Here is a 27,577-nt window from a genome sequence, read left to right on the forward strand (position 1 = left end):
AAAAATTAATTCTACTTATTAATTGCTAATATGTAATATGATCATATTTGTTTACATGGCATCATTCCAATTGAATGATTTTTTTTAATTTTTTAAATTCAAATTTTCGTATTCATGGAATGATTTTTTTTTTAATTCTGTAAATTCCAATTTTAAAGATGGTTAGAATAAAAAAAATCAAAAGATAATTAATAATTATGAAAAATTAAATTTATTATTTTAAATGGACAAAACATTTGCGAATTTTTATTTTTACCATATTTCGTTATTCAAAAAGCAAAGAGGGTAGTTGAAAAAAAAAACTCCTTCAAATAATTTTTAAATATTTTAACATTACTTAAAATAACATATAAATATATAAAATGCATAAATAATTATTATCACAATTATCTTCCCGACTTTTTCTCTTTATCTCTCTATTATATACCTTGTCTCTAAATCATACCTTTCCTATAGGAAAAATATTAAGACCATTGATACTACAAATCATAAAAAATTATAAAGATTTTTTTCCCAAATATAATTAAATGAGAATAAAGATAATTACGGATAAATATTTATTATAATTTTGAAATGTAATTATTTATAAAATAAACAACCCACTACAATCCTCAAGAAAATAGTAAAATACAACCCTTAATTTGCAAAACCAATCCATAAACTCACTGTTTCATGAGATTTGGGAGATAAAATATCAAAGAGATCACAACACTTGGAAACTTAATGTTTTATGAGATTGAAGAGAGAACATACTAAAGAGAAGACAATCATAGCGTTGGAGAGAGCATTGACATATTGTAACAATCATAGAGAAAATCATAATTATGAAGACAAGTCACAATCCTTTTACGATGCTGATTTCCGTCATTTGTGAACTCTATAAAACTTGTTGGGAATTGTCCCTAATTCCTAATTAGTAAAGATTCCTTTTTGTAAAGAATATTGTATAGAATATTTTCTAAGTTAATATATTATTGTAATATTAGTTTTCTTATAGAATAAGGAAAGTTGTTGGAAATATCTCTATAAATATTCTAGGTCATGAGGAGAAAAAGTCATGAGATGGAAATGAGCTTGTCGAGACTACAGGAGGTGGATAGAGATGTGAGGAAGAACGGGAGGTACCCAGTGGAGAGAGAGGGTTCGTGATAGGGTATGGATACAAAGAGTAGGGAAATATGGGATGTTTTGAGAACCCAATAGATGTATCTGGTTCTATCTGTAATATTCTTTATTATACAGTGGAATGATTCTTCATCATCCGTAGACGTAGATATGGTTGATCGAACCACATTAAAACCTTGTGTTCCCTATGTGTGATTGTTTTATCTTTGTGTTCTTGAATTAACCTTGTTTGCATGAAAGCTTTTGTTGTCATAACAAAACCAAATAATATCTCACAATAAGAAAATGAAGCGAGTAAATAATGAACCACTTAAAACCAAGTAAAATGTCAAAATGGGAAAAAGAAACTGACAAATAGAAACTTAAAAAGAGTTCAATAAAATTCAAAATGAGAAAAAGAGTTTGGAAAATCTCAAAATGAGAAAGAAAAAAAAACAAGAAAATAGAGACTCAAAAAGAAGAAATGGTTTATATATGATAGAATTTTAAATTTTTGGATAGGTGTCAACTCAAAAGACATCAATAACATAAATGAGGATATAAAAGAATAATAGAATTCTTAACTTTTTGGATAGCTATCAACTTAAAAGACATTATTGACATTAACGAGGATATAAAAGATGAGGTCATAAATGAGAGTGTGAATTGAAAAGACATATGACATAAAGGAGAATGTGAACCGAAAAGACATTAGACATAAAAGAGAGTATGAACCGAAAAACATCATTGTTTTATTTAAAAGGTTTTTAGGTTTTATAGATTACTTAAAAAGATGTAAGTAGATATTAGGAAGATGATAATACCATTTTAGGAAAAAAAAAGTTTACAAACACTTCAAACGTTTTTATATGGTATTGAATTGATATTAAAAAAACACATGAAAAAAAATAAATTAATTCAAAACAATGGCTATTTGTATTTCTTTTTTAAGAAATCAAAGAAAATGATGTTTATCCACATAGATTTTTAAGAAGTAAAAAATTATATCATTATGAAATGTTATTATTTTTTTATTAAATTATGATAATTTTTTGAAAAGAAATTTTATCTAAATCAAATTTTTGTAAACATTTATTATGTTTAAAAGTTTGAAAAAAAATAATGTTTATCTAAAGAAGTTTGGGTACAAATATTTAACATGTTTGAATTATTTTAAATAAATTATGTTACAAATTAAATTAAGAACAAAAACTAAATTATGATAATTTTTTAATCAAAAAAATTTGGCAATAATATTTAAATCTAAAAACCAATTTAATTTAAAACAGTGCATATTTATTATTGATGAATAATAAGATTTCCGATTACCTTCTTAAATGCCCAAAATCCAGATTGGTTGTTTCACTAGCCAAAATTTTTGCCTCAAGTCATGAATGAAACTACGAATACGAGAACCATTTGTTTCTCACAGTACAAGAGTCTTGACCTTCGTTTTCACGGAGAAGACATAATAAATTTAAGAGAAATGACTTTTTGTTTTTTCAAAAGAAAATTTATTATTTCTTATGTTTTCCGGGGAAAGAAGAAAACGTATTTCTTCACCTTTGTTTTCAAGAAAAGAGAAAGAAAATGTATTATTTCTCTCACTAGTTTTCCACGAAGAGAGTTCTCATTGAGAGAGTTTTCTTTTAAGAGAGAGAAAAAAACCTTTTTTTTTTTTAAATAGTGGCAGTTTCTAGATAGTTTTAAAACTCCTAGAAACTGCTCCCCTTATTTCTCCCATTAATTGGGTCGGGTCGGGTCAGCCCACTTAGGCACCCAAACCCAACTCCAATAGTTATTATTAATTATTGAGATATTATTTGAATCATTTAAACCAATTTAATTTTAAAAATGTTTTAAAAATAATATTTGAATCATTTCATTTAAAACAATCTATATTTGTTATTATTTAAAATTTTAAAAATATTATTTGAATCATTTAAGTGATAAGACTAAAAGGATATAAGAAAGATGATAAGGTCATTGTAGGAAAAAAAAAAGTCAACAAATACTTTGCTCTTTTATATATAGTACAAATATATATAGTATATATTATAATTATAAATAATATATCGGTAATAATTATAATTATTTTTATGTATTGAATTTAATACATAAAATCAATTAATTTTACAATAAATACATCTATAATTGTTATAACTGAAGTAATGAATGCCACCACATTAATTATAATAAATGTTAATTAAGTATTATTTATGACTTCCATTAATACTCATTAATGGAAACCATTAATGTTATTTATGAGTTCCATTAATATTCATTATTGGGAATATTAATGGAAGCCATTTGGAAAGCCTATAAAAGGGCTTCTCATCCCCTGTAATAAGCATCCCTAAGCAAGAAAGAAATTTCTCTCTTTCTCTCATTTTCTCTGTCTTTTATTCTCTCAACTTTCTCAACTCTCTTCTTTGATTCCTTCTTCCCATTATATATATTGTTAAAGTAAGATATATTTTATCTCTATTACTTTATTTGCATTGCATTTATCCTTATTTTACAACATGTTATTAGCACGAATTGCTCTAAAGGTAATTCTTGTATCTTAAACTTGAAGTTATTTATATAGAATAAAATTTCACATATTTATATTATTGTTGATTTCTTTTTTTATATATTGTTAAAAGTTATAACAAATTATTTGATTTTGTTTATGATCAAAGTTATACCAATGCTATCAATTTATTATAATTGATTTTAATAATATTTTTTTGTCATATATTTGAAATTATTTGACAATGTCGAATGTCACAAAACTCGAATTTGTGGCAATTGACATTTTGGGAAAGAACTATCTATCTTGGATCTTTGATGTTGAAATACATCTTGATGCAATGAATCTTGGAGCTATGATCAAAGAAGGAAATCAAGCATCCCTACAGGATCGCACAAAAACACTGATTTTCCTTTGTCATCATCTCCATGAAGGTTTAAAAATAAATAAATAAATAAAATAAAATGAGTTTTTGATGAGAAATCACCAGTCTTGTCCAATTGGATCTAAACCATTCCCTGAAGTGAATGCAATATCGTCCCAAACTTGTGGCTGTGGACGAGGACGAGGACGTGGTCATGGTCATGGAAGAAATCCCCGATACCATAGTTCTTATAGTAATAATTCATCAAATTCTCATAAAAGAAAAGCCTTATTGCACTGCCAAAAGTGGAATAATACTGAAACAAAACAAGAAAATGGGAAGTGTTTACAAGATAAACCTCCTAAGAACCATGAGAATAATTGTTATAGATGTGGTATGAAGAGGCATTTGTTGCGTACCTATCGTACGCCCAAACATTTGGTCCACCTTTACCAAGCATCAATAAAAGCAAAATGAAAAGAGATAGAGATGAACTTTACCGATGGTGATGGATTGAACCTAACCTACTATGACATTGATTTCTTTGGAGGTCCTAGTGAAAAAAAAAAAAAAAAAAAAGACCATGTTAAGAGAGAGAGAGAAGAAAACCTTGATTCTCATTCATGTAGTATCTACTTACAATTGAGAAAATATATATATACAAGGCTAGGAGTTCTAACTACCATACATGTGACCTATATTAAAAAAAGGAAAGATTGTACACTATAAATTCATTATATTCAACAGACCATTTAATAAATGATGAGAAAATCAGCATTGATTGATGTTACTTTATATATCAAACAATATATTTCTTATATTTACATCTGATTTTCTTTTGTTATTTACATTATGCCTTGTTTTTTTACTTATATCTGAAATCCATGTGTTATTTGATCTCAAGATGAATAAGGATGATGTATGTCTCATAGACTGTGTAACCATGCACACAATTATTCAAGATAAAAGATATTTCCTCGAATTGACATTAATAAAAGCTAATGTAAGTACCATATCTGGTACTACAAACTTAGTTGAAGGCTCTGGAAGAGCAAACATAACGCTACCAAATGGAACTAGATTCCATATAAATGATGATTTATATTCTAGCAAATCCAGAAGAAATTTGCTCAGTTTTAAAGATATCCACAAAAATGGATATCATATTGAAACTATGAATGAAGATAATGTAGAATATCTTTACATTACTTCCATTATATCTGGCCAGAAACTTATAATGGAAAAACTATCGGCTTGCTTCTCTAGGTTGTATCATACAACTATAAAGCCTATTGAATCATATGTTGTCATGAACCAGAAGTTCAACGACCCAAAAGTTTTTGTCTTTTGGCATGATAGGTTAGGTCTCTAGGGGTCTTCAATGATGCGTCAAATAATCAAACACTCACATGGGCATCCACTAAAGAACCAAAAGATTTTTTCGCCCAATGAATACTCATGTGTTGCCTACTCACAAGGTAAATTGATAGTCAAACCATCTTTTACTAAAGTCATATCTGAGTCATCGGTCCTTTTAAATAAAATACATGGGGACATATGTGGGCCTATCCATTCATCATGTGGACCATTCTGTTATTTTATGAGTTTAATAGATGTTTCTACTAGGTGGTCACATGTTTGTCTCATTTCTACACGTAAGGTTGCCTTTACTAGAATCCTTACACAAATAATTAGATTATGAGCACAATTTCCAGATTATCCAATTAAGACAATACGTCTTGATAATGCTGGCAAATTTACTTCTCAAACTTTCATTAACTATTGCATGTCAGTAGGGATAAATATTGAGCATTTTGTTGCTCATACTCATACCCAAAATGATTTAGCAGAATCCTTCATCAAACGTCTCCAATTAATAGCTCGACCATTACTAATGAAAATCAAATTACCTACTTCTACCTAGGGACATGCTATTATGCATGTTGCAGCTTTAGTCCGTATTCAACCTACAACTTACCATGAATACTCCTCTTCACAACTTGTGCTTGGAAAACAACCAAATATCTCTCACTTACGAATCTTTGGTTGTGCAATATATGTACCAATTGCACCTACACAACGCACTAAAATGAGTCCCCAACGAAAACTTGGGATTTATGTAGGTTTTGATTTTCCATCTATCATAAGATATCTTGAACCTTTGACAAGCGATGTTTTTACAGCCCGCTTTACAGATTGTCATTTTAATGAAAGTGTTTTCCCGTCATTAGGGAGAGAAAAGTCGATTCCTTAAGAACGACGAGAAATTAGTTGGAAGGCATATACTATGACCCATCTTGATCCTCGTACAAGTCAATGTGAACTAGAAGTTCAAAGAATCATTCATTTGAAAAATCTTCCAAATCAACTACCAGATGCATTCATTGATACAAAGAAAGTGACAAAGTCACATATCCCGGCTGCAAATACTCCAACATTGATTGATGTCCCTGTAGGATAATTAAAAATTGAATCTAAGATACGCCTAAAGTGTGGTAGAACTATAGGCTCAAAGGATGTAACTCCCCAGAAGATGATAACACAAGAAAAAATTGGCACTTTAGAAAAGGCTATCAAAATGACTGATCACTTTAAAATTGATAAATTTATAACCCCAGAAAAGGCACAAATAATACAGAAAGCCCCTAAAAAAACACATATTGAACAAGAAGCCCCTGAAGAGGCACATATTAAACGAGAAACCCCTAAAAAGGTACAGGTACCTAAAAATTGTGAGATCTCAATAAGTTATATACACACGGGAGAAAAATGGGATCGAAATAATATTGTTATTAACAATATTTTTGTTTTCGAAGTAGCCCCAATATCAGAAGAAATGATGAAAATCCTGAACCACGAAATGTGGAAGAATGTCGACATAGAAATTATTGGCCAAAATGGAAAGAAGCTATACATGCAAAGTTGAAACTCATTGACAAAACGACAAGTTTTTGGACCTGTAGTCCAAACACCTGAAGATGTAAAGCTTGTTGGGTACAAATGGGTATTTGTACGAAAACACAATGAGAATAATGAGATCATAAGATATAAAGCGCGATTAGTAGCACAAGGTTTCTTGTAGAGACCTAGTATTGACTACGAGGAAACATACTCTCCCATCATGGGCAATCACATTTTGTTTCTTAATTAGTTTGGCAGTCTCAGAAGGACTAGATATGCGTCTCATGGATGTTATCACAACATATTTATACGAATCCATGGATAATGATACATACATGAAAATCCTTGAAGGATTTAAATTGCCTGAATCAAATAGTATAAAGGCTCGTAGCATGTACTTAATCAAGTTATAACGATCCTTGTATGGATTAAAGTAATCTGGACACATGTGGTACAATCGCCTTAGTGAATACTTACTAAAAGAAGGGTACGTGAATAACCTTATATGCCCATGCATTTTCATTAAGAAATCAGAAATTGGACTCTCAATTATTGCAGTGTATGTTGATGACTTAAATCTTGTTGGAACTCCTGAAAAGCTCACAAGAACAACAAATTACTTGAAAAATGACTTTGAGATAAAAGATCTTGGAAATTTTTTTTTTTTGTCTCAGCTTGCAAATCAAGCATTTTCCAAATGGAGTTTTAGTACATCAATCAACATACATTAAAAAAAGTTTTGAAGCATTTTTATATGGATAAAGTGCATCCTTTAAGTTCTCCAATGGTTGTCCAATCACTTGATGTGAAAAAGGATCCATTTCGTCCTTGCAAAAAAAAAAAAAAAATTACTTAGTCCTGTAGTACCATATCGTAGTGTTATTGGTGCACCTATGTATCTTGCCAATTGTACATGTACAAACATTATTTTTTCTGTCAATTTATTAGCAAGATACAGTTCCGCTCCAACTTGATGACATTGGAATGGTATCAAATATATATTGTGTTATCTTTGCGAAACTACTGATATGAGTTTATTTTACTCAAGGGAATCAAAGCAACAATTGCTTAGATATGCAAATGCAGGATATCTTTTAGATCCACATAAAGGTAGGTCACAAACAGGGTATGTGTTTAATTGCAATGGTATTGCTATTTCATGGAGATCTATCAAACAAACAATGGTGGTCACATCATCAAGTCATGAATGTATATAGTTAAGATTTATGATCCAGCATATTCGGGAATCATGTGGACTTTCCTCTATCAAAGGTGACCTGACAATATTATTTGAAGATAATGTTGCATGTGTTGCACAAATAATAGGGGGTTATATTAAAGGAGATAGAACTAAACACATTTCACCAAAATTCTTTTATACACATGAACTCCAAAAGAGTGGTGAAATTGATGTGCAACAAATACGCTCAATTGATACTCTAGCAGATTTATTCACAAAATCATTGTCAACCTCAACATTCAAGAAGTTAATACACAGGATTGGAATGCATCAACTCAAGGATATCGACATGAGGGGGAGTATGCTTGTAATAGGGTGTTAATGTACTGTACTCTTTTTTCCTTTGTCCAGGTTTTGTCCTACTAGTTTTACTGGCAAGGTTTTTAACGAGGTAGTCCTAACATACCAAGAACAACTTAAAGAATTATAAGAATATTGTACTCTTTTTCCTTTGCTAGGGTTTTTCCATAGGGTTTTTTATTAGCAAAGTTTTAATGAGGCATATTCTTCAATGTGATGGACATCCAAGGGGGAGTGTTATAATTGAAGTAATGAATGCCACCACATTAATTATAATAAATGTTAATTATGTATTATTTATGACTTCCATTAATACTCATTAATGGAAACTATTAATGTTATTTATGAGTTCCATTAATATTCATTATTGGGAATATTAATGAAAGCCATTTGGAAAGCCTATAAAAGGGTTTCCCATCCCTTGTAATAAGCATCCCTAAGCAAGAAAGAAATTTCTCTCTTTCTCTTATTCTCTCAACTTTCTCAACTCTCTTCTTTGATTCCTTTTTCCTATTATATATATTGTTAAAGTAAGATATATTTTATCCCTACTACTTTATTTGTGTTGCATTTATCCTTATTTTACAATAATAATAATTTTATTGTTAAAATATATTATTAGTTAAACCATTATTAAAAAAATAAGAAAACATGAAAACATTTTTTTCTTTAAAATTAATTTTTTGAAATTGTCTCTTCGAGAGACAATTTTATCTTTTAAAATAAATAAATAAATAGAAATCATCTTTTGAAGAGATGATTTTTGCCTATAATTTTTTTTTAAAAAAAAATCGTTTTTGCAAGAGAAGATTTTAGCCTATAATTTTATTAAAAATAAATAAATAAATTAGAAATTATCTCTTCAATAGATTATTTTTGCATATAATTTTTTTTTTTTTTTAAAAAAAAAACTAATCGTCTCTTGCTTCAAATCCAAATCTCTTTCGCAATTGGTAAAAACTACAATAGATCTAAAAATATTTTTTCCACTATCATAATTTACGAATTATTTTTTATACTACCGTACACTTATCAAAAACCATGATAGGGTAAATGACAAGGACCTCTTGTAAGGTATCATGGTCTTTCTTTCATTTTGAAATGTTACACCGCCACATCTTTTGGGATTTTAGTCAGATAATATGATTCCCTCATAGTAATTTTAATTAGCTTCAAATTAGCGTATAAATTACTTTATAGTGATTCTCATTAATTCTAAATCAAAATAAATTAATTTATAATTAAAAAATTTCAAAGTTAATATGTTATCATTCTCATCTTATATTTTATCTTTTTTCTTATGATAATATTGTTAACATGGAGTCCAAATATACTAACTAATCAAACAAGTTGTGTTTGTTGTGGTTTTGCTTATTCAAGGTTATATTTAGGCATTGTGTGTTTTTATTATAACAAAGATTCGACTCTAGTGAAGTTTTCTCACCAAGTGGTTTGATTTTCTTTTTTCAAAATAATTTCAATCTTATTTATACAAAAGTTGTGGAAAATTTTTATGTGGTATGATTGGAGTATATGTTCTATTGTGTGGAAAATTGGTAGGAAATTGAAGAAGAAGAAGAGCAAGATGCAAAGAATCATGTTTTTTACTATTTATTTTTTAAAATTACCTTTGGTTACCATGTTGGAAAAGCCATGCGTGTACTCAATAATAGAGATTTGTGTAGACCAAAAAGGGGATCATTTAACTTTGTTCAATGAGAAATTTCCATGGAGAAAGTACTTTTAATCATTAAAGTTATACAATGTTTATTTTTATATTTCTAATTAAGTTTGTGTATACATTATTAAGTTTTTTTTTGGTGCTCTTTTGGGTGTTTTTTTTTTTTTTTTTTTTTTTAAAGATTGTTAGGGCCAAGATAAAAAAAAAATGCTTTGGTTTGGGCATGTCTAGTAAATTAATTTAATAATTTACTCATTTGATTTAAGTTATTAAACATATTAAGTATGTTTTATAATAACTTCAAGTTAAAAATGAGGTTGATAAAAGTAAAGACATTTGTAATATTTGACATGAAAGAGCAATGTTAAATGCATTCATCACTTGGAGTTATGGGGGCAAAATAGGCCTGTTACGAAGAAAAAAAAAAAAAAGCCGTTTTCCCATACTTATGTTCAAAATGGTCCTTCTACTGCTACGATAGAGTCACCTCATTGCTATTATTTTCTTTTAATTTAAGTTGAAGCCACAATTGCCAAATGCAACTTTATTTTTGAACTAAAACTTCGAGTACCAAATGTGGCTTTATTTTTTAATTGAAACCTTAGTTGTCAAATGCAACTTCAGATTTAAACTAAAACCTCCATTGCCAAATACAGTTTTAGTGTTAAATTGAAGTTTCAATTATCAAATGTGACTTAGACTGTGAAGCCTCAATTGCCAAATGCAGTTCCACAGTTTTAAATTAAAGTTTCAATTGCTAAATGCAGGTTCAGTTTTGAACCGAAACCTCAATTGTCAAATACGACTTCATTGTTAAATTGAAACTTCAATTTCCGCTATCCATTATATGTTTGAGGGATCAGCCCATACCAATGTCATTTTGGCCCAAAATTCCATCATTTGTGATGAAAACAAAGAGGGGATGATAAAAAGGGTGTAATAATGTAGAATCACCTACAAGAAATGTCTTCTCCACCAATGATTATCTTCATTTTGTAAGGAATGAATCATAAGAAATTTCATGTGAGAAGCTAGACAATACTTGAATCACCATGGATATTAATAAACTGATATTATCAACAAAGGGGAAAAGAACTCATGTAATAACTTCAAACATATTAATAAACCCAAAACCAAAGTGTTCAAATCAAATAAATCATATCACAGGATCATACTCATCCTGCTAAAAGAATGAAAGAAGTTTCAATTCCTGTATCCATCCCTCAATCCCTCCCAATTTTCAATGATACATAATAATCTTTCTCAGAAGGAGGAGCAGTTCTTGGTCTTGTATCTGTAGAAAATCCTCTTCTTCTTGCTCACACTGTTCTCAATGGTCAGCACAACCTTCCCTGGTTCATTGTTGCGGAAAGAGTTGCGAACAGGCTCCTCCTGTGACCCCATCTTCTTCCCCTTCTGGATGATGATGGTGTAAGATCCCTCGTCCGCCGGCACGAATTCCTCCTTGTAATTCACTTCCCAACCCAATACAGTCAGATCCCATACCAATGTGGTTCCAACCTGTTCAAATCATCACACACCGTATCTTAGTCCAGCGTTTTCCAAAGGACATATATAAGAAACATGGGTCAAGTCTTTTCTACATACCTCGGGGACAGGTATCTCGATTGTTTCAGTTGATCCAGCCTTGACAACGAGTTCTGTAACTCCACCATCTTCAATGGAGAATTCGGTGTCTTTCTCCCTCTTGAGCCCACCGTACTGGACCGGGATTTCCTCCACACAGATGTACCTGTAATGGAGATTGTGGTTAGATTCATAATCGGGACTTGGATCAGGAATGGTGATGAGTTGGTGCTTACTTGAGAAGTGTTTCAGTGACTTTGGATGGGCGAACAAAGACGAATTTGCTCTTGGTCCTTTGTGTCAAGAAAGGAGATAAGAGGGCGTTCAAGGCATAGTACCAGAAAGGAACATTTATGAAGATCTGCAACCAAAATTATCAATACTTCTAATTAGGTGAAGAGCGCCAATGATACAATATTTAATGTCATTTTTCTATGAGAATGTTGCAGTTTGGGTATGAGTAAATCTTACATTTCTTGCGACAAATTCTGGGTAATTGTCCTGCAGAAGGCCAACAGCTTGCTTTGTGGCGATCCGGATCTCCTTCTTGGAGGGTCCTGGGGAGTTGCTGAGATCATTGATTTGGAGCAAAGAGGTGACACCGCCAGGCTTGAAATCGAGCTTCTGGATTCCCTTCTCCATCAGCTGGATCCTCCATCTCAAGAACTGGTTGCGCTTCTCCTCAGTCCCAAAAGTCTTTTGATACAGCTCTTGATTTTCAAGCACCCCATAGATGTTGTAACAGATGGGGTGACCCTCGCGATCAACTCCATTCATGTATGCAACCGAACTGATGTCTTGTCCCAACTCTTCCTCCAGGATGGAATCCGTCTTGAACTCCTTCCTCCACTCTAGAGTTTTCTTCAGCATCTCAAAGGCCTCGTTCACCTTAAACTCCCTCGCCCTCAGGAACTTCAGGAGGATTACATCGTTTCCCTCGGCGCACTTACTGGGCAAAAGGGGCACACCCCACAGGGTGATATCCCGATCCACCACCTCCTCCGGTTTCTCCACTTCGCTGCTGCTTTGCTTGTCTTCCCCTTCTGTCTTCGGTTCAGCTTCTTCTGGGGCTGCGCCATCGGTGGCTTCGGGCTCCTTCTCTTTCTCTTCAGCGGCGGCAGGCTGTTCCTCCTTGGGTTCACTTGCAGTCTCTTTCTTGAGCTCCTCCTTCTTGAAGAGAGTGTTTCTAAGGATGGCTTCTTCGAGTTTGGATCTCAACTCGATCAGCGCCTTATTCTCATTGTCCTTGAGATCAGAGAGGAAATTGCTCTCTTCCCTATAGGAGGAGCTCTTCTCAACTGTTTTGGGCTTGGCTTCATTAACTTTCTCCACAGCTTTCTCCTCCTCTGGAAGAGAAACAGAAACCTCAGTCATTTGGGTGTCTTCAGCCTTAACCTCAACGGCCTCAACACTCTCCACAGTCATGGCTTTGGGCGCAACAACTCACAATCTGTGAAGACAAATGAAAAATGAAGCCGCCCACTTCTCTCTCTCTCTCTGTCTGTAATCCGAGGACCTTGTGTGAGTGTGAGAAGGGTGTCAGTACAACGGTTATATATTTCGAAATTTTCCAGCAGAAAAGTTAAAAAAATTAAATAATAAGAATAATAACAAGGAAAGAAGAAGAGGCCACAACGGTCACATATCTGTAGCCACCGCATAGGAGCCGTTGGGATTCTTTCCCGAGAGCAGTGATAGCCTGGAAGACAGCCAAAAAACTGCCCCCATTGGGTCCCACTTCCCATATGCTACACCTGGCGGCAGCTTATTGGTCGGATTGTACAATTTTTAGAGCAAGAGACACAACCTTACCCTGGGAACTTGAGCTGCATTTTAGATGTCTCCTACCGTCCATTTTGTATTGTATTATATTTACGAGGTGAATTCATGTGAAAAAAAAAGTTTAAAAAAAAAAAAAAAAGAGAATTGATTAAAAATAATAATAAAATAATCTTTATATAAAAAAATTTTGATTTTTTTCTTAAAAATTAATGTTTATTATATTTAAAAAGAGTTATATTTTAATCCTATTAAGGAGCATGGCATATATATTAAGTTCAAATCCCATAAGATTATCTTTAAGAAAATTGATAGTTAAATATGGGATCTTTAATGAGAGGATTTTTGTTTTTATAAAGTAATATATTATTTCATTATTTTATTTTAAATTATTTTATTATTATTTTTATATTTTTAAATATATTTTTATTTTTGGATATATATAATTCTATTTCTAGTAAAATTCAAAATATAATGTCAATTCATGTGGACTATATTTATTTAAAATTATCATATTTCATATTTTCAAAAATAAAGATTATTTTTCCAATTAGGAATCCTTTTTATCAATTTAATTATAAAAATATTTATCACTTAATATTGTTATTTTTATTGATGGTAAAAAATGAGTAAAGAGTGAAAATTAACCATATATGTCATTAAATTAAAAAATCTGTAGATTACCCTTTTAACATCATATATTTACCATAAAAAATAAGTATTTAATTTGATAATATTAAAATCGTAAGCAACAAAATTAAGTATAATATCCGTTGTTTTACAATCATGTGATTAAATTACAAAATAGGAATTCAATTTTATAACCGTTATCCAAAAATAATTAGCTCATTGAAACCCACCAAGATTTTTGAGAAATTCAATTGAATTTCAAACAAATATTTGGAATGGAATGTAAAAATAATTTTTATTTTGAAAAAAATGATCTTTGTTTTTTCAAAAATATAATTAAAAATATATTAAAGACATTTTAAATTTTCAAAAAGATTTTTGTTCTCTAAAATATCAAAAAAAAAGTTTTTAAAATCTGTTTTTCAAGATTATTTTTACAAACAGTTACCAAATACACCCTTAATTTCCTTGTTTTCAAAAAATAAAGACCATCTTTTGGATCTAGGGATTACTTTATCTTCTCTTTTTTTTTAATAAATAGCCCAACAGAAATAATAATAATATTAATTCATTGAATGCTTTAAAATAAGAAATATTTGTGCATGGATAAAACCTTCCTTTCCTTGGCTTATTGGCTTATTGGTTATAAAGAGGGTTTGGTAGAAGAAGCAAAGGGAAACTTCATAGCTTAAAAGACAAACATGAGGTGAATTTGAATATACAAATGATTTTGTATTTGCCTTTTACAACCTCAATCATTGATTTTAAATCATATCATTCTATTAAATGGAGTTCATACCATATAAATTTACATTTATAATAATAAATTTCATTTTAATTACGCCTTGCCCCAACATTTGGCCAAGATTTAGCTGTCATTCGTGTGATCGGGACACAGCTCTTAAACAAAGTGCCCCGTTGCAAAGCATCTTTGTTCTTCTGTGCCTGCCCTTGACTTTACCCATTAACATGCCAATTGGCAAAGGCTGTGGGCATTATTGATTGGTTGGCAAACCCACGTCCTCATGTGCTACAAAGATATGCAGATTTCCATTTATTTTTAAGGTAATAAATTGTATTCTAATGCAACTAGCCAGTAGAAAGGGCCCATGTTATTAGAAGAATTGGTCAAACAAATAGGAGATGAGTGTTGGCAGTTGGCACAAATGCTTTGAGATTTGGACGGTTGGGAACAATAATGAAATGGAAACACCGGTGGTACCAATTTGTATAATGGCTTTTACAACCCAATGCCATTGCCAATCCCACAATCACATGAGTATGATGTCATACAAAATTAAGGGTATTATTTTGTGTTGGAATCTCTCAAATAGGTATGCTTATGTGAACCATAGGTTGGCTAGCCTAAATGCATGAAAGACACTATCAGTTCATAGTAAATAAAAAGATTAATTTCACTTAAATTGTTGAGTACTAAGTTGAAAAATAATTATACAAGTATAAAAAAAATAATTAAAAATTAAACATTACATATAAAAGTTATTTTTTTTAAATATTTAAAAAGATGAAAAAAGATTAAATTTATTTATTTTCGAAACAAACTTTTATTCTACAAAACATTATAAATTTGTTTTAAAGAATTATTTTAAAATACTGTTTTTTAAAACAATATCCAAACCGAGTATCTTTTAGAGATTATCTTTTAATTGTTTTGACTTTTTTTTTTTTTCAAGGATCGTTTAAAAAAATAATTATATAAGCATGTAAAATGATTAAAAATAAAGCAATCAATATAAAAATTATTTTTAAAAATATTATGAACAAGCTAAAAATATTTCAGGTTAAAATCATCACAGAACAATCTTAAAAAATTGTCCTTAAAAACAATTACCCAACAAACCTTGGAAACTTATTTTTACAATTCATTTGACAACCCTCTCATTTATAGGGATAGCTAAAAGGAAAAACAAAAACCAAACAAGGGTTAGGTCTCCATGGGATCCGTCCCAAGTGAGGGCCAAGGATGGAGAGTGATAATCAAGGCTAGGGACAAGGAAAATTCCATAAACCCAAAACGGGGGTAGGGATGGGGATCCTACTCCCCGCCTTGAACCTGTCTCCTTACCCACCCTGGATTATATATATATATATATGTATCTCAAATTTCTACCCTAACTGGGATTCCCAATCCCTACCTTTGCCTAATCTAAGATGGAGAATGAGGCTGGATGAAGAATAAATTTACTATAGCGTGGACAGGAATGGGAACGGGGAGCCTTCCCCGACCCCACCCCCGCCCCATTCCCTTTACAAACCTACTCATTTATGGGTAAGTTACGATGAGCTCAACTAAAGCTGTGAATTGGTTTCCAATCTATGGCAGGCAATTTGAATTCACAACAAAAAACAAGCTATGAAATGTGAAATATGTGGAGAGAAAAGGCTAGAAAAATATAAGGGCGCTTCTGCAACATTACCCACAGATTTAACTGGAAAGGAAAAGTTTAGATTCATCTACATTTTCCTTGTTCATTCTATAAGACAGCCCTCTAAATGGGGTAACATCTAGATTTGAGAAAACTGCAGAATATATGCCAAATCACTCCAAAACTCCCAACCTGAGTTCCAATTTCTTGAACCACCTGTCTTTGCATATTTTCCTATTTATTTATTTACTTATTTTTCATTTCCTGGGTTACAATCTTCAGATTGGTACTCATAATGAACGAACACATTCACTTGTTCAGAGATGAAAGAATCAACATATAACGAATGAACAAATTCTTGTTTGGAGAAAAAAATGCAAAACAGAACATGCATCATTTAGGTCTTTAGATTGTTGACTATACGACAGAACCAAGTTTTTTACCGAAAATAGTGAGAAAAATCGATCATACACTTTGCAGACAAAAATCTAACAATGCAAAATTTGAGCTTAATACTCATCAACTGTAGCTGGGTAAAATATATACCTTCATCTTTGCTCTAGATTTTCTAGGTAGTCATGAAGGAGCCACTGTTTCAATCATTTCAGTTTGTTGTAATCTGCATAACCAGATAAGAAGGCCCCCTTCACGTTAAGACTATAGACATCAGTGGATACATGTGTAATCAAAGCCTGTTCTTACTCCAACCACATAAATTATGCATCTCATTCCCCAGAAGTCTCATCAATGTCTGTGTACACACCACTTATCCTGCACAATTGGCATCAAACTAAGCTTACATTCGCAACATTTCAAACAATAGGGTGAAATTTAACAATGATTTTGCACATAGACATCAGAAGATTGCAGGATCCAGATCCTCCTATCTTATGTCATGCACAACAAGAAGATTCATAGCTACCATCTCTAATTGGCAATCATGCGGCATGAAGATCACCAAAGGGCTATGAAATCATAGTTATACTTCTCAGGAGTTTCGAAAATAGGCACTTGCTAAGCAGAACTTTCACCTCAATCTTTGGAAAATTAGGCGACTATTATAGGTATGATTCAAAGTTGCGATATCAGCCACTAACTCAGGAATCATTTAAGTAGATCAATCTTGGGATCACAGATTGGTCAACATTGAGCCACACACAATATGCTGGTTAAAAAGATCAAAAAAGTTCTAAAAGAATAATGAAGATTTTCAGAAAAATAATTACAATTTGATGGACTCAACAAACTAAAAAAATAAAAACCATCTCTTACATTAGACATTTTTTTTAAATAATCATGAAAGCACATGCTTATATTGGTTTATATAGTACTAAAAATTGAAAATTCTATTACTTCAGGCATAATTATTTTTCAGCTAAAAACATACATTAGTCAATTTCATATTGAATGATGTAGTCAAAATGGTTTTAAAACTTATATAGGCTTTTCTGACACCCTGCTGCAACTTGGTCATTAACTTGGCCATGTTGATCACAACTCAGCCAACACTTTGGCTGTACCGACCATGACTATGCTGTATCAGCCAATTCATTGTGGCAATTAGAAACAATCTAATACCAGGTCTTGGTATCATCTCAGTAACAGCTGTTATGGATATAATTGGCCTACTCATATCAAACTTGGCCAAGTCACATCAGACTCGACCTGTCCTTTGAACGTTGATCCTACACAAGGCACTTTCCCTTCTCAATTATTGCATGTATTGGGTTGGTTAAACTAAAATTAAGTACGAAAACCTCAGAGTTGAATGACTAATATCCAAGGCCTAAGTGCTGAAAGTCTATTGATACTGCCAGAAACTGTTTGTTTCATAAATTAAAAATCTAAAGTTTAAAACATTGTAATTTACAGCTGCTGCCTTTATACTATTGTAATGACATTCTTTCAACAATATTTACATAAAAAATTTCAAATATTATAATACGCTTCTTAAACATTTAATATGTCATATTCTTGGCCTAATTGTATGAGCAGAAGTTTGATGTAAGAAAATTGTGGAGGCAAAAGAAGGGAAAAAGAAAATAAATAAATAAACCATCATACAAAATCCCTGAAAAGAGAGGGCCTGTTTGAAAAAAGCAAAATCATATTACCAAAGATAAATATATACTCTTTCACAAAACTAAGCACAATTCAAATCTCTGTTTCCAAAAATTCACCTACAAATTACAGAAAAGTCATTATTTCCTCTCCCAAATTCATAGGCAAAACAATTCTGTGTGTTTATCATCATATAAACTAAACCTTAAAAAAACAATCATTATTCTTACAAATTCACAATCAAAATATCGCCATCTTCACATAACTAAAAACAGAAAAACTTGACAATAAAAATTATAAGTTAGAGATAACCTAAGAGAGAGATTGGATTTCTCATACAGATTTGGATTCAAAGCATATGGTTTCAAAAAATAAAAATGGAAGTAGCACTGAACAAATTAGACAGCTTTTTCTTTTTGGGTTAAATTTTGGCACTCAATATGATTATCAGACAGAGTATTACTCCTCTGGTTTCCTGGGAAAGATATTAATGTCCCTAAGGTAATGGGCATGCTGCAAGTCATTAGTGCAATAAACACTAAGTGCAATTATATATGCCACAAATACTAAAAGCAAGTCATTAGTGCATTAAACACTAAAACCAATTCCACAAATATGCCATTGAAGTGTTCTTCCTCAAACTTGAGTAAACACAATGCAATAATGAGAAAAAGAAGCCCCATACCTATCATATGACAAGAAGGCATCACCTATTGTTCCTACAACTTTATTCCGTACCTTTCGCACACAAACCTGCAAATTGATAATTTAAGAGATTTTAAGAATAAGTTTCCATTCCTGAACCTTGAAAAATGGCCAACCACCTTTTTGTCCTTTTTCCAAGAACAAATAAATAGATAACCAATAACAAATTGATAAAATAAACTTCGTAAATGAAACCTACTTGCACTTGATCAACAGGCCCAGCTTCTGGATTTCGATTACGATGAATAACAATTCCATTGTCACATTTATTTATGAAGTGTGCACTTCCACTGATATCATACATATTAGGTGGACCCCCATTCCATTGGTGCAACTGGTAAGAGTCAAAAGGTCAGAAAAATGAAGATACAGGTTAGCAAAATAGAGGTCACAAGGACAAACCTGTCTAGGATGTGCTACAAACCAAACGTGACAAGAGTGATGCTGAGCAAATCGCTTGATCATTGTCAGCATCTGACTCACATACTCTGTTTCCGTCCTGTAACACATTAGGTTAGTGTTGGGATGCTCTCTAAATTTATAGAATGCACCATAAGAGGAGCCCTCAAAGTAACAAAGGGAGTATGAGAAGAAATGGATTTAAATCTTGTTAGATAAGTAAGCAATTTATTTATCAACACAAGTATATGAGAAAATTCTCATTGGCGAGTTTAAAAGAGGTTATATAAAATCCATTTGCAAAAGATGTTTCCTTTTTTCTTTTTCTTTTTTTAATTTTTACTTATGCAAGCTTGTGTGAAATCAAAAACTTGAGCAATGATACTGGACATCAAATGTTGCTGACAAGAAGGCCAACCAGAGTAGAAAAAGAAAAAAGAAGGAAAAAAAGAACAGAAAGAGAGAGAGAGAGACCAAAACCAAAAAATAAATAAATAAATAAATACAACCCAGAAAAAGTTGAGTAAACCCAAATTTTGACAGATCTGGCTGAAAGCCTAATTTTGCTTGATGTATTTATTGATTATCTTTTACACGAGTCAAAGAGAAACTTTCATTCTTCAAAGTTAATGTATCTAGGTTCACTTTCCCAAGGAGCACAGTTTCTAATAGACACATATGGTAAATTCTCTTTCAGATCTCAAGCTTATTTTTCATAATTTGGGCTTTTAATAAAGTCATGGCCCTCCCATTATTTTCACACCCATCAACACATGAAAATTTCATTCAGATCTTAAAAACCCAGCTTATTTCCATCCTTTAAGCTGATACACATGCAAAAATTTCTCTCAGATCTTAAAAAACCAGCTTATTTCCGCACTCAGCTTAATTTTCATGATTTGAGCTTTTCATTTATTCATGGCCTTCCCAGTATTTTCACATGCATCCTGCCATCTCTTAGAGAGCCCAGGCAGTGATCAGAAAAGCCTGGCATAAACAACACCTCCTGCACCATGTTAGGAAATCTTGAACCAAACTCATTCATGAACTTGCCTCTGTCTAATCATTTGTAGGCCAGATTCTCTTGTATATTGTGTGAATAAGACTTCTAATGGGAGGATCAGCCAAGAAGGCTCAAAGTATTGGCCAAGTCCAGTACAATTCAACTGAGTCATATCCGCCTACATCAGGTCTGAAGCATCTTCAATATCCGAGTTATGATTCAACATAGACTTGACCTTGAATCAGCTGACTTGGCTTATTTATTGAAACAACTCACTTGACTCAAGTGAGTTTCAAAAACTGACGTCAAGTTAAGGCACAAAAATGCCCTTCCTTCTGCCCATCTTTGTTTCTTCGTAATGTTTTTATGGTGCTTTTAACTTGAGAGGCAATAGTTTTGTTGCCAGTGGTCTTCCTTCCTCTGATCTACTTCTTTGTTGTTGGTGGTGAGTCAATGACATGGTGTAGGTTATTTACGCGTTAATTGTATATTTAGAGATTTTTTTTATCAGAAATAAAAGATATATTAAATATGATAAAAGAACAAGAGAAGGATGAGAGGTCCTTCCCTCAAAATATAAAACTCGATCAAAGTAAGACTATACATCTTCACTAGATAAGGAGAACTATACACATAGGCATACACAAATGTCCTCAAAACCGAACTCGACTCCGTTCAATGTTATCCACCCCCTTTGAATTACAAATCAAAAGCCAACTAAGTTGAATAACACTAAGTGAAACTCCTCTAAAAGCGACAGTACAAGAGGCCCATAGAGAGGAATAAACGTTAAGAATATTCCATGACATCCTCTCCATTCTCCACTTTTCCTCAAAAATCCCAACATTTCTCACTTGCCACACAATCCAAAGTACAGAGAGGGCAGCGATTTGCCAAAGATTCTTGCCTATGATGGAAGTCCCCAACCCTCTAAATGAGATAGTCATCATATCACCAATACTCCTGGGCAAAGCCCAATCCATCTTGGCCAGACTAAAGAGCTTATGTCAAAGCCTCAATGTTAAAGGGCAATGTAGAAAAAGATAATCAATTGATTCTCCACTTCCCATGCATAAAATGCACCAATGAAGACTAAGAGATTTGTCAGGTCTTCTCAATGGTAGCATGTCATCAGTGTTTTCTTTTCCAATGAAATTCATTTGGAATTCGTGGGTGTAGCCAAAAGTGAGCTTCTTTGTTTGGGAGGCAACATGGGAAAAAGCTTTAACCTTGGACCAAATTCAGAAAAAGGGATGGTCTTTAACAAATAGATGTTATCTTTGTCAAATGCATGAAGAATCCATAGATTGCATCCTTCTCCATTGTGTAAAGACAAGGGCTTTGTGGGAGATGTTCTTTACTCTTTTTAAGGTATCTTGGGTGTTTCCTTCTTCATTTAGAGCAACACTTTTGGGATGGAATGGGTCCTTTGTGTGCAAAAAGCATAAGAAAGTTTAGAGAGCAAGCTCTCATTGAGGGTGGGGATGTTTTTTGTACCTCCATTTTGGCAGCTTTTTTTGTTTGAGCTAGGTAAGGCAAGTGTATTTATCTTATATATCATGGGTCGCTATTTTGGCACCTCTTTTTAATATATATACTCTTATCAAAAAAATATTTAGAGGTTTCAATTTTTATACTTCCTATATTAGCTTTCATATTTGATCCTAGTTATTAGGGATTGACCATTTTAATTTCAATAAGCAAGGAGAAGATCTGTAGCTATCACATTTAGCTCCTTGATTTTAGGGATTTGCTTATTATCATTGCTGCAAGTTATGATCAAATTGTAAGGATTTGTTTTGTATTCTTCCTTCTATAATTTTTCTCTTTTCTTATATACATTGTAAAATCTATTAAGTAAATATACAAAAAATAAATCTATATAAATCAGCAAAGGCTCGACTTGGGCAAACTATAAATTGGATATTTGGTACAGTATATGGTATTTTATTAAGAGGCATTAAGAGGCTTGAGCAGAGGATTAAATTGGGGAAATATCAATTGAATAGTTGCTATAGTATATGGTATTATATTAAAAAAGATACATATATATTGTGTATTTTATTCGATGTCTATATGGACATGGTAAATATGAATTGAATATTTGGTATAATATGTAGTATTTTTATGAATGTGGGTATTGGATATATATATATATATATATATATGCTTATATGTGGGTATTTTTTGAACTCATGTATTTATATGGATATTTTTATGAATACTAATGGAAACAGCTATTATTTTAAAATATATATATATATCATTTAAAATGAGGGTTTTGAACTCGTGTTTTTATGACTATTTGATATTATCATATAATCCTTAATATTATTATATATCAATCCAAAAGCCTTTTTTTGTGAACTTTTTGGACAATGTCAACTGTGTTGAATTATTTTATTAATTTTTTAAAATTCATCTAAATGCATTTATTTTTCTCATAATATTTGTAATTTTGGCCTATCTTTATAACATTTAGTTTAAAATATTTTGCATATCGTTTGATACCAACCCAACTTACCAAGACCGATGTTCCTCAGCACCTTCCGAGCTAATGACCAATACAACAACTTTGAACTATGTAAACCAAGCAGAATCCCTAGCTGGACTATTAAAGAACTACATGCTTCTAGTGATTCTGGAATCACCTAGTTTCACACTACAGCCCCTGATAAAATTGAGATCTCCTTGAAATGCCAAATAGTGAAACCTGGCCCAAAGATAATTTTTTATCTTCTCAAAGTTATGCTTAGGATATAATTTATTGGCTATATATAACTGTTTTTCATGACAACATTAAAATAAGGCAACCTCAGTTTGTATTCTGAAAATGTATGTAATCTGTGGGAATACTTCTTTTTGGAGTGGGTGGTTGTGATCTTTTTCCAATCAGATCCAGTGGGCTGTTGTTTTGTATGTGTGCTTGTGTTGCTTATCAAGTTTGCTGCTAGACTCAAACCCAAAATACAACCAAATGAGAAAAGATCACAAACAGCACGGTTCAAGAGGCAAAAGAGGTGAAGGACTCACTGGCCTGGAGGACGCTGATGATCAAGTTCATTGTATGGATCGATTACAAGCCCACGCACTCCATGCCTTAGAACTGCAGATTTTGCAAGATCAAGAACCCATTTTATATTTGGAAGAGAATCTTTCTCGCACCTACTCAGCACAGCATGTAAATCAATTCAAACAACTGTAATAGTTCAATAAACTTACAAGCAACAGTAGGAACATAAAAAGGAACTGAATAATTTGAGTAAACATCATCATCCAAGAGTATAAAAGGGTTCACTGAATAAACTCTGCTTCAGATAAATAAACTCAGCAAGAAAAAGTACACCAATGAATCTACCCACCTAAGATAAATTTAGTTTGCATTTCATAAGAGTCTTTTAATTAATTCACTATAAAATTCTTCAAATAAAGGCACTCTAAAAGGATATCCAAGGGGACCAATACCTATAAATCATCAAGGTTGATTGGCAGAAGATTGTTGCAAGGAAATTTTATATATATATTTGGATAGGTAAATTTTGTGTCTCCACAGGGACTTGAATCTGGAACCTCCCACAAACCCTCCCAATTCTCCACCACTTGAGCCATGCCTTAAGGGCAAGGAGATTTTATAAATTATGGAATTAAGATGGGTGTGAAATGCTAATTATAAACAAATCCTAGCCAGAATAGACAAAGCATGTATTTAACATATGCATTTTCATTTTTTTCCCTTTTTTTTTTTTGTGGGAAGTGCTGTAAGAATATAAGGCAAACTTCAAAGCATTGAATCCATATGGATCAACAAAACCTCAGAAAAGCCACCACAAAAACAAGCAAAATTTAGTGGTTAAGGTGCTGTCTTTGTTGCTGTCAAATGGAGAGAACAAGAAGATTAGGGTAACTTTCACTTGCAGTAGGCAGACATGGTAATCTCTCTGATGAAAAAGTTAAATGGTGAAATTTTGGTCAAATTTCATTACTGTGGATGGATGAAAGATAACCAAGACATCAGGCTTGAGGGGTACACGTCCTGAAGGAAAACAAATCCCCAAGCTTTCCAGAATTGATCAAATTTCAGGTGGCCAAGGCATTTTGTTAATCACAACAATAGCCACACATGTTCAAAACAGTTACACCCCTAATTCTGACACACATAAGGCATGCATATATTACTGTGGCAAGGCTATTGGCATGTATGTCAATAGACACAAATTTTCATTTTTTTTAATCATTATTATTATTATTATTATTTGACGTGTGTGTGTGTGTATATAGGAAGTAATTTGACAAACTAGAAACAAGAGTGGAAAAAAATGAATGTGCATGCATGCACAAATCTTGGGTTGGATGTTAATTTGTGAAATGCCATCAAAGATGTGACAGGCACAGACACAATAACACAGACAGACGAATGCATAGGCACACACACATGCACATGGAGACGATAACACAGGCATACACAGATACTCACAGAGACAGGGATGCATGCAAATACACACGCACAAACACATACACAGGTAGACATAGACATGCACATGCGTGCACACACACACACACAGAGACACCCAAATAGACGTCTTTGCTAGTTAGGACAGTTAGCCACTAAGCTGCGAAGCTAAACAGTAAACACACTCACCCATGCACAAATTCACACACACACATGCACATGTCTTTGCCAGTTAGAACAGGGTTGGTTGTTAATCATTGAAGTATAAACAGTAGACGCACATGCACACATACACGTCCTTGGTAGTCAGGACAGGATGTAATTAATCCAAGAAGCATAAATAGCGAGGAGGTGAGACGATGAGCACATGCACATGCTCACACACTGTATTCTTTGCTAGTAAGGACAGACTTGGCAAGCTGGAAATGCAGAATTAATCCATGATGCACAAACAATAAGGATGTGAGACACACACGCTACTCTTTGCTGATTAAGATAGGCTTGGCAAGTTGCAAATGCAGCATTAATCTGTGATGTGTAAAGGGTAAAGGATATGATACACACTATTTTTTGTTAGTAAGGACAGACTTGGCAACTTGGAAATGCAGAATTAAGGACATCATCCAGAATTGAGTGAAGTGGATATGAAGTACAACCCCTTGCCACATCAATAATCAGGTGCGCAATCACTAATCATGGAATTGAACTCCTAGGACAACTCTGCCTGAAATATGCACAGAGAAGTTGAAAATTTAACTCACCGTATAAGATAAAATGTTTCACTTAACCATTTCTTCCCTAGTTCAAACTCCTCAACAGTCATTCGTTCAATAGATTCCCCATACCTATGGTGAAGCAAGAGAAGAGTTAATGATCATAGCATGCACAAGTGAATATGTTAGTTATAAATAGTAAAAATAAAATGATGCAAATTTTTTTTTTTTGGATAGGTAAATGAGAGCTTGTATTAGAAAAGCCTAGAATCGGTGAAAACAATACACACGAAGAATACAAACATCGCCCAAGTAATTAGGCAAAAAGAAAGACAAAAAACCTTTCCCCTAACTAGACAAACAACCATTCTATAAAGTCAAACATAGACAAAAAATGATCCTCTAAATACACCCTAGCCCAATTCACAAAAGTATACAAAAAAGAATGTTTTATGGCTTGGTCGGACAATATGATATCATTGAACACTCTTTCATTTCTTTCCTTCCATAAAGTCCACATTAAGCATCAAGGGGCAGCCCTCCATGCTTTCTCCCTTCTCTTGCCCACAAAAGCACCATGCCAACTAAGCAAATTCCTTTTAATTGAGGAGTGCAAGACCCACTGCACACTAAAAAGAAAGAATATCAAACTCCATAACACTGTAGCCTTTTTGCACAAGGGGATTAGATGATTACTAGTTTCCTCTTTCTTTTTACACAAGTAGCACCTGTTCAGCATGTTCCATCCCCTCCTTTTGAGCTGATCGATGGTCAAAATTTTGTTCCAAGACGCTTCCTAAGAAAAAAAACTCACCCTCATTAGAGCCCAAGACCTCCAAATAATACTCCAAGGAAAAGGATCACTAAAGGCCCTCATGAAAGAGCTGTAAAGGGATCTAACAAAAAAAATGTCATTCCTACTTTCTTTCCAACTCAAAACATCCTCCACGTCTCTTCTCATGACCAAAGGTTGCAGTTTTCGAAACAAGCCCTCCACCTCTTCCATCTCTCAATCATTAAAATGTCTTGAAAAGTGAGGATTCCAACTACCTAACTCCCTGCCCTCCTCCCAAGCATCTAACACCCACTCATCCTTATTAACCGCCAAAAGGAATAAATTACGGTAAGCTTCTTTCAACATTTGGTCCTCACACCACAAGTCCTTCCAAAACTTGATCTTTCTCCCATTCCCTACAATAAAGCGGGATCTACAACGAATACCCTCCCATTCTTTTCTAATGGCTTTCCACACCCCCACACCGTAGCCTCCCCTCACTCCTCTCGAACACCACCCTCCTTCATCTACCCCAAATTTGTCAATGATGACTTGTTTCCAAAAGGAATCCCTTTCTACAACAAATCTCCAACTCCATTTCCAAGTAAAGCTTTGTTTAGGGCCACAAGACTACAGATTCCTAAGCCTCCCTCTTACTTATCAGCACAAACCAAACCCCAATTCACCAAATGGGGTTTTTCTCCAAGGCACCACTACCCCACAAAAAATCCCTTTGAAGATTTGAAAGAGACACCCAAAGGAAGTCCTAAATAAGAAGTAGGAAGTTTCCCTACTCTACACACCATTATCGAAACAACATCCTCAAAAGACTCCATCCTTCCTACGGGAATAGACTCACTTTTATCTCTATTCACTTTCAAACCAGAAATCGCCATGAACCACAAAAACTCCGAACTCAAGTATCTTAGTTGGTCGCTATTGGCCTCACAAAAAATTAGAGTGTCATCAACAAACAAAAGATG

At 32.9% G+C, this 27,577-nt stretch overlaps 2 protein-coding genes across 2 annotated transcripts in view; both read right to left on the reverse strand.

Annotated features, from left to right (window-relative positions):
* Positions 1–11,144: 11,144 nt before the first annotated feature.
* Positions 11,145–13,227, reverse strand: LOC100262778 (patellin-4). The gene is made up of 4 exons (XM_002268728.5): positions 12,164–13,227; positions 11,929–12,053; positions 11,714–11,858; positions 11,145–11,626 (listed from the first exon to the last, which is right to left on the reverse strand). Exons 1-4 carry the CDS (start codon positions 13,115–13,117, stop codon positions 11,369–11,371), a joined length of 1,482 nt encoding a protein of 493 aa, XP_002268764.1. The 5' UTR covers positions 13,118–13,227; the 3' UTR covers positions 11,145–11,368.
* Positions 13,228–16,863: 3,636 nt separating this feature from the next.
* The window catches only part of LOC100257655 (twinkle homolog protein, chloroplastic/mitochondrial), a 30,849-nt gene continuing 20,135 nt past the window's right edge, over positions 16,864–27,577 (reverse strand). The window contains exons 16-21 of the mRNA XM_002268816.5: positions 25,868–25,951; positions 23,690–23,821; positions 19,657–19,753; positions 19,454–19,588; positions 19,235–19,302; positions 16,864–17,259 (exon numbers count right to left, since the gene is read on the reverse strand). Coding sequence (XP_002268852.1) covers positions 17,214–17,259; positions 19,235–19,302; positions 19,454–19,588; positions 19,657–19,753; positions 23,690–23,821; positions 25,868–25,951 — 562 coding nt within the window. The 3' untranslated portion in view covers positions 16,864–17,213. The remainder of the gene's footprint in view (positions 17,260–19,234; positions 19,303–19,453; positions 19,589–19,656; positions 19,754–23,689; positions 23,822–25,867; positions 25,952–27,577) is intronic.

Source organism: Vitis vinifera, chromosome 10, assembly GCF_030704535.1.
Source record: "Vitis vinifera cultivar Pinot Noir 40024 chromosome 10, ASM3070453v1".
NCBI classification, from domain to species: domain Eukaryota; kingdom Viridiplantae; phylum Streptophyta; class Magnoliopsida; order Vitales; family Vitaceae; genus Vitis; species Vitis vinifera.

Bases quoted from the DNA above. Each gene is read 5' to 3' on its own strand.
- LOC100262778 (XM_002268728.5), bottom strand. From the start codon at position 13,117: ATGACTGTGGAGAGTGTTGAGGCCGTTGAGGTTAAGGCTGAAGACACC. The intron at 12,054-12,163 runs GTAAGATTTACT...TTTTGGTTGCAG, and splicing joins CAGAATTTGTCGCAAGAAAT to ATCTTCATAAATGTTCCTTT. The intron at 11,859-11,928 runs GTAAGCACCAAC...TCTCCATTACAG, and splicing joins GTCACTGAAACACTTCTCAA to GTACATCTGTGTGGAGGAAA.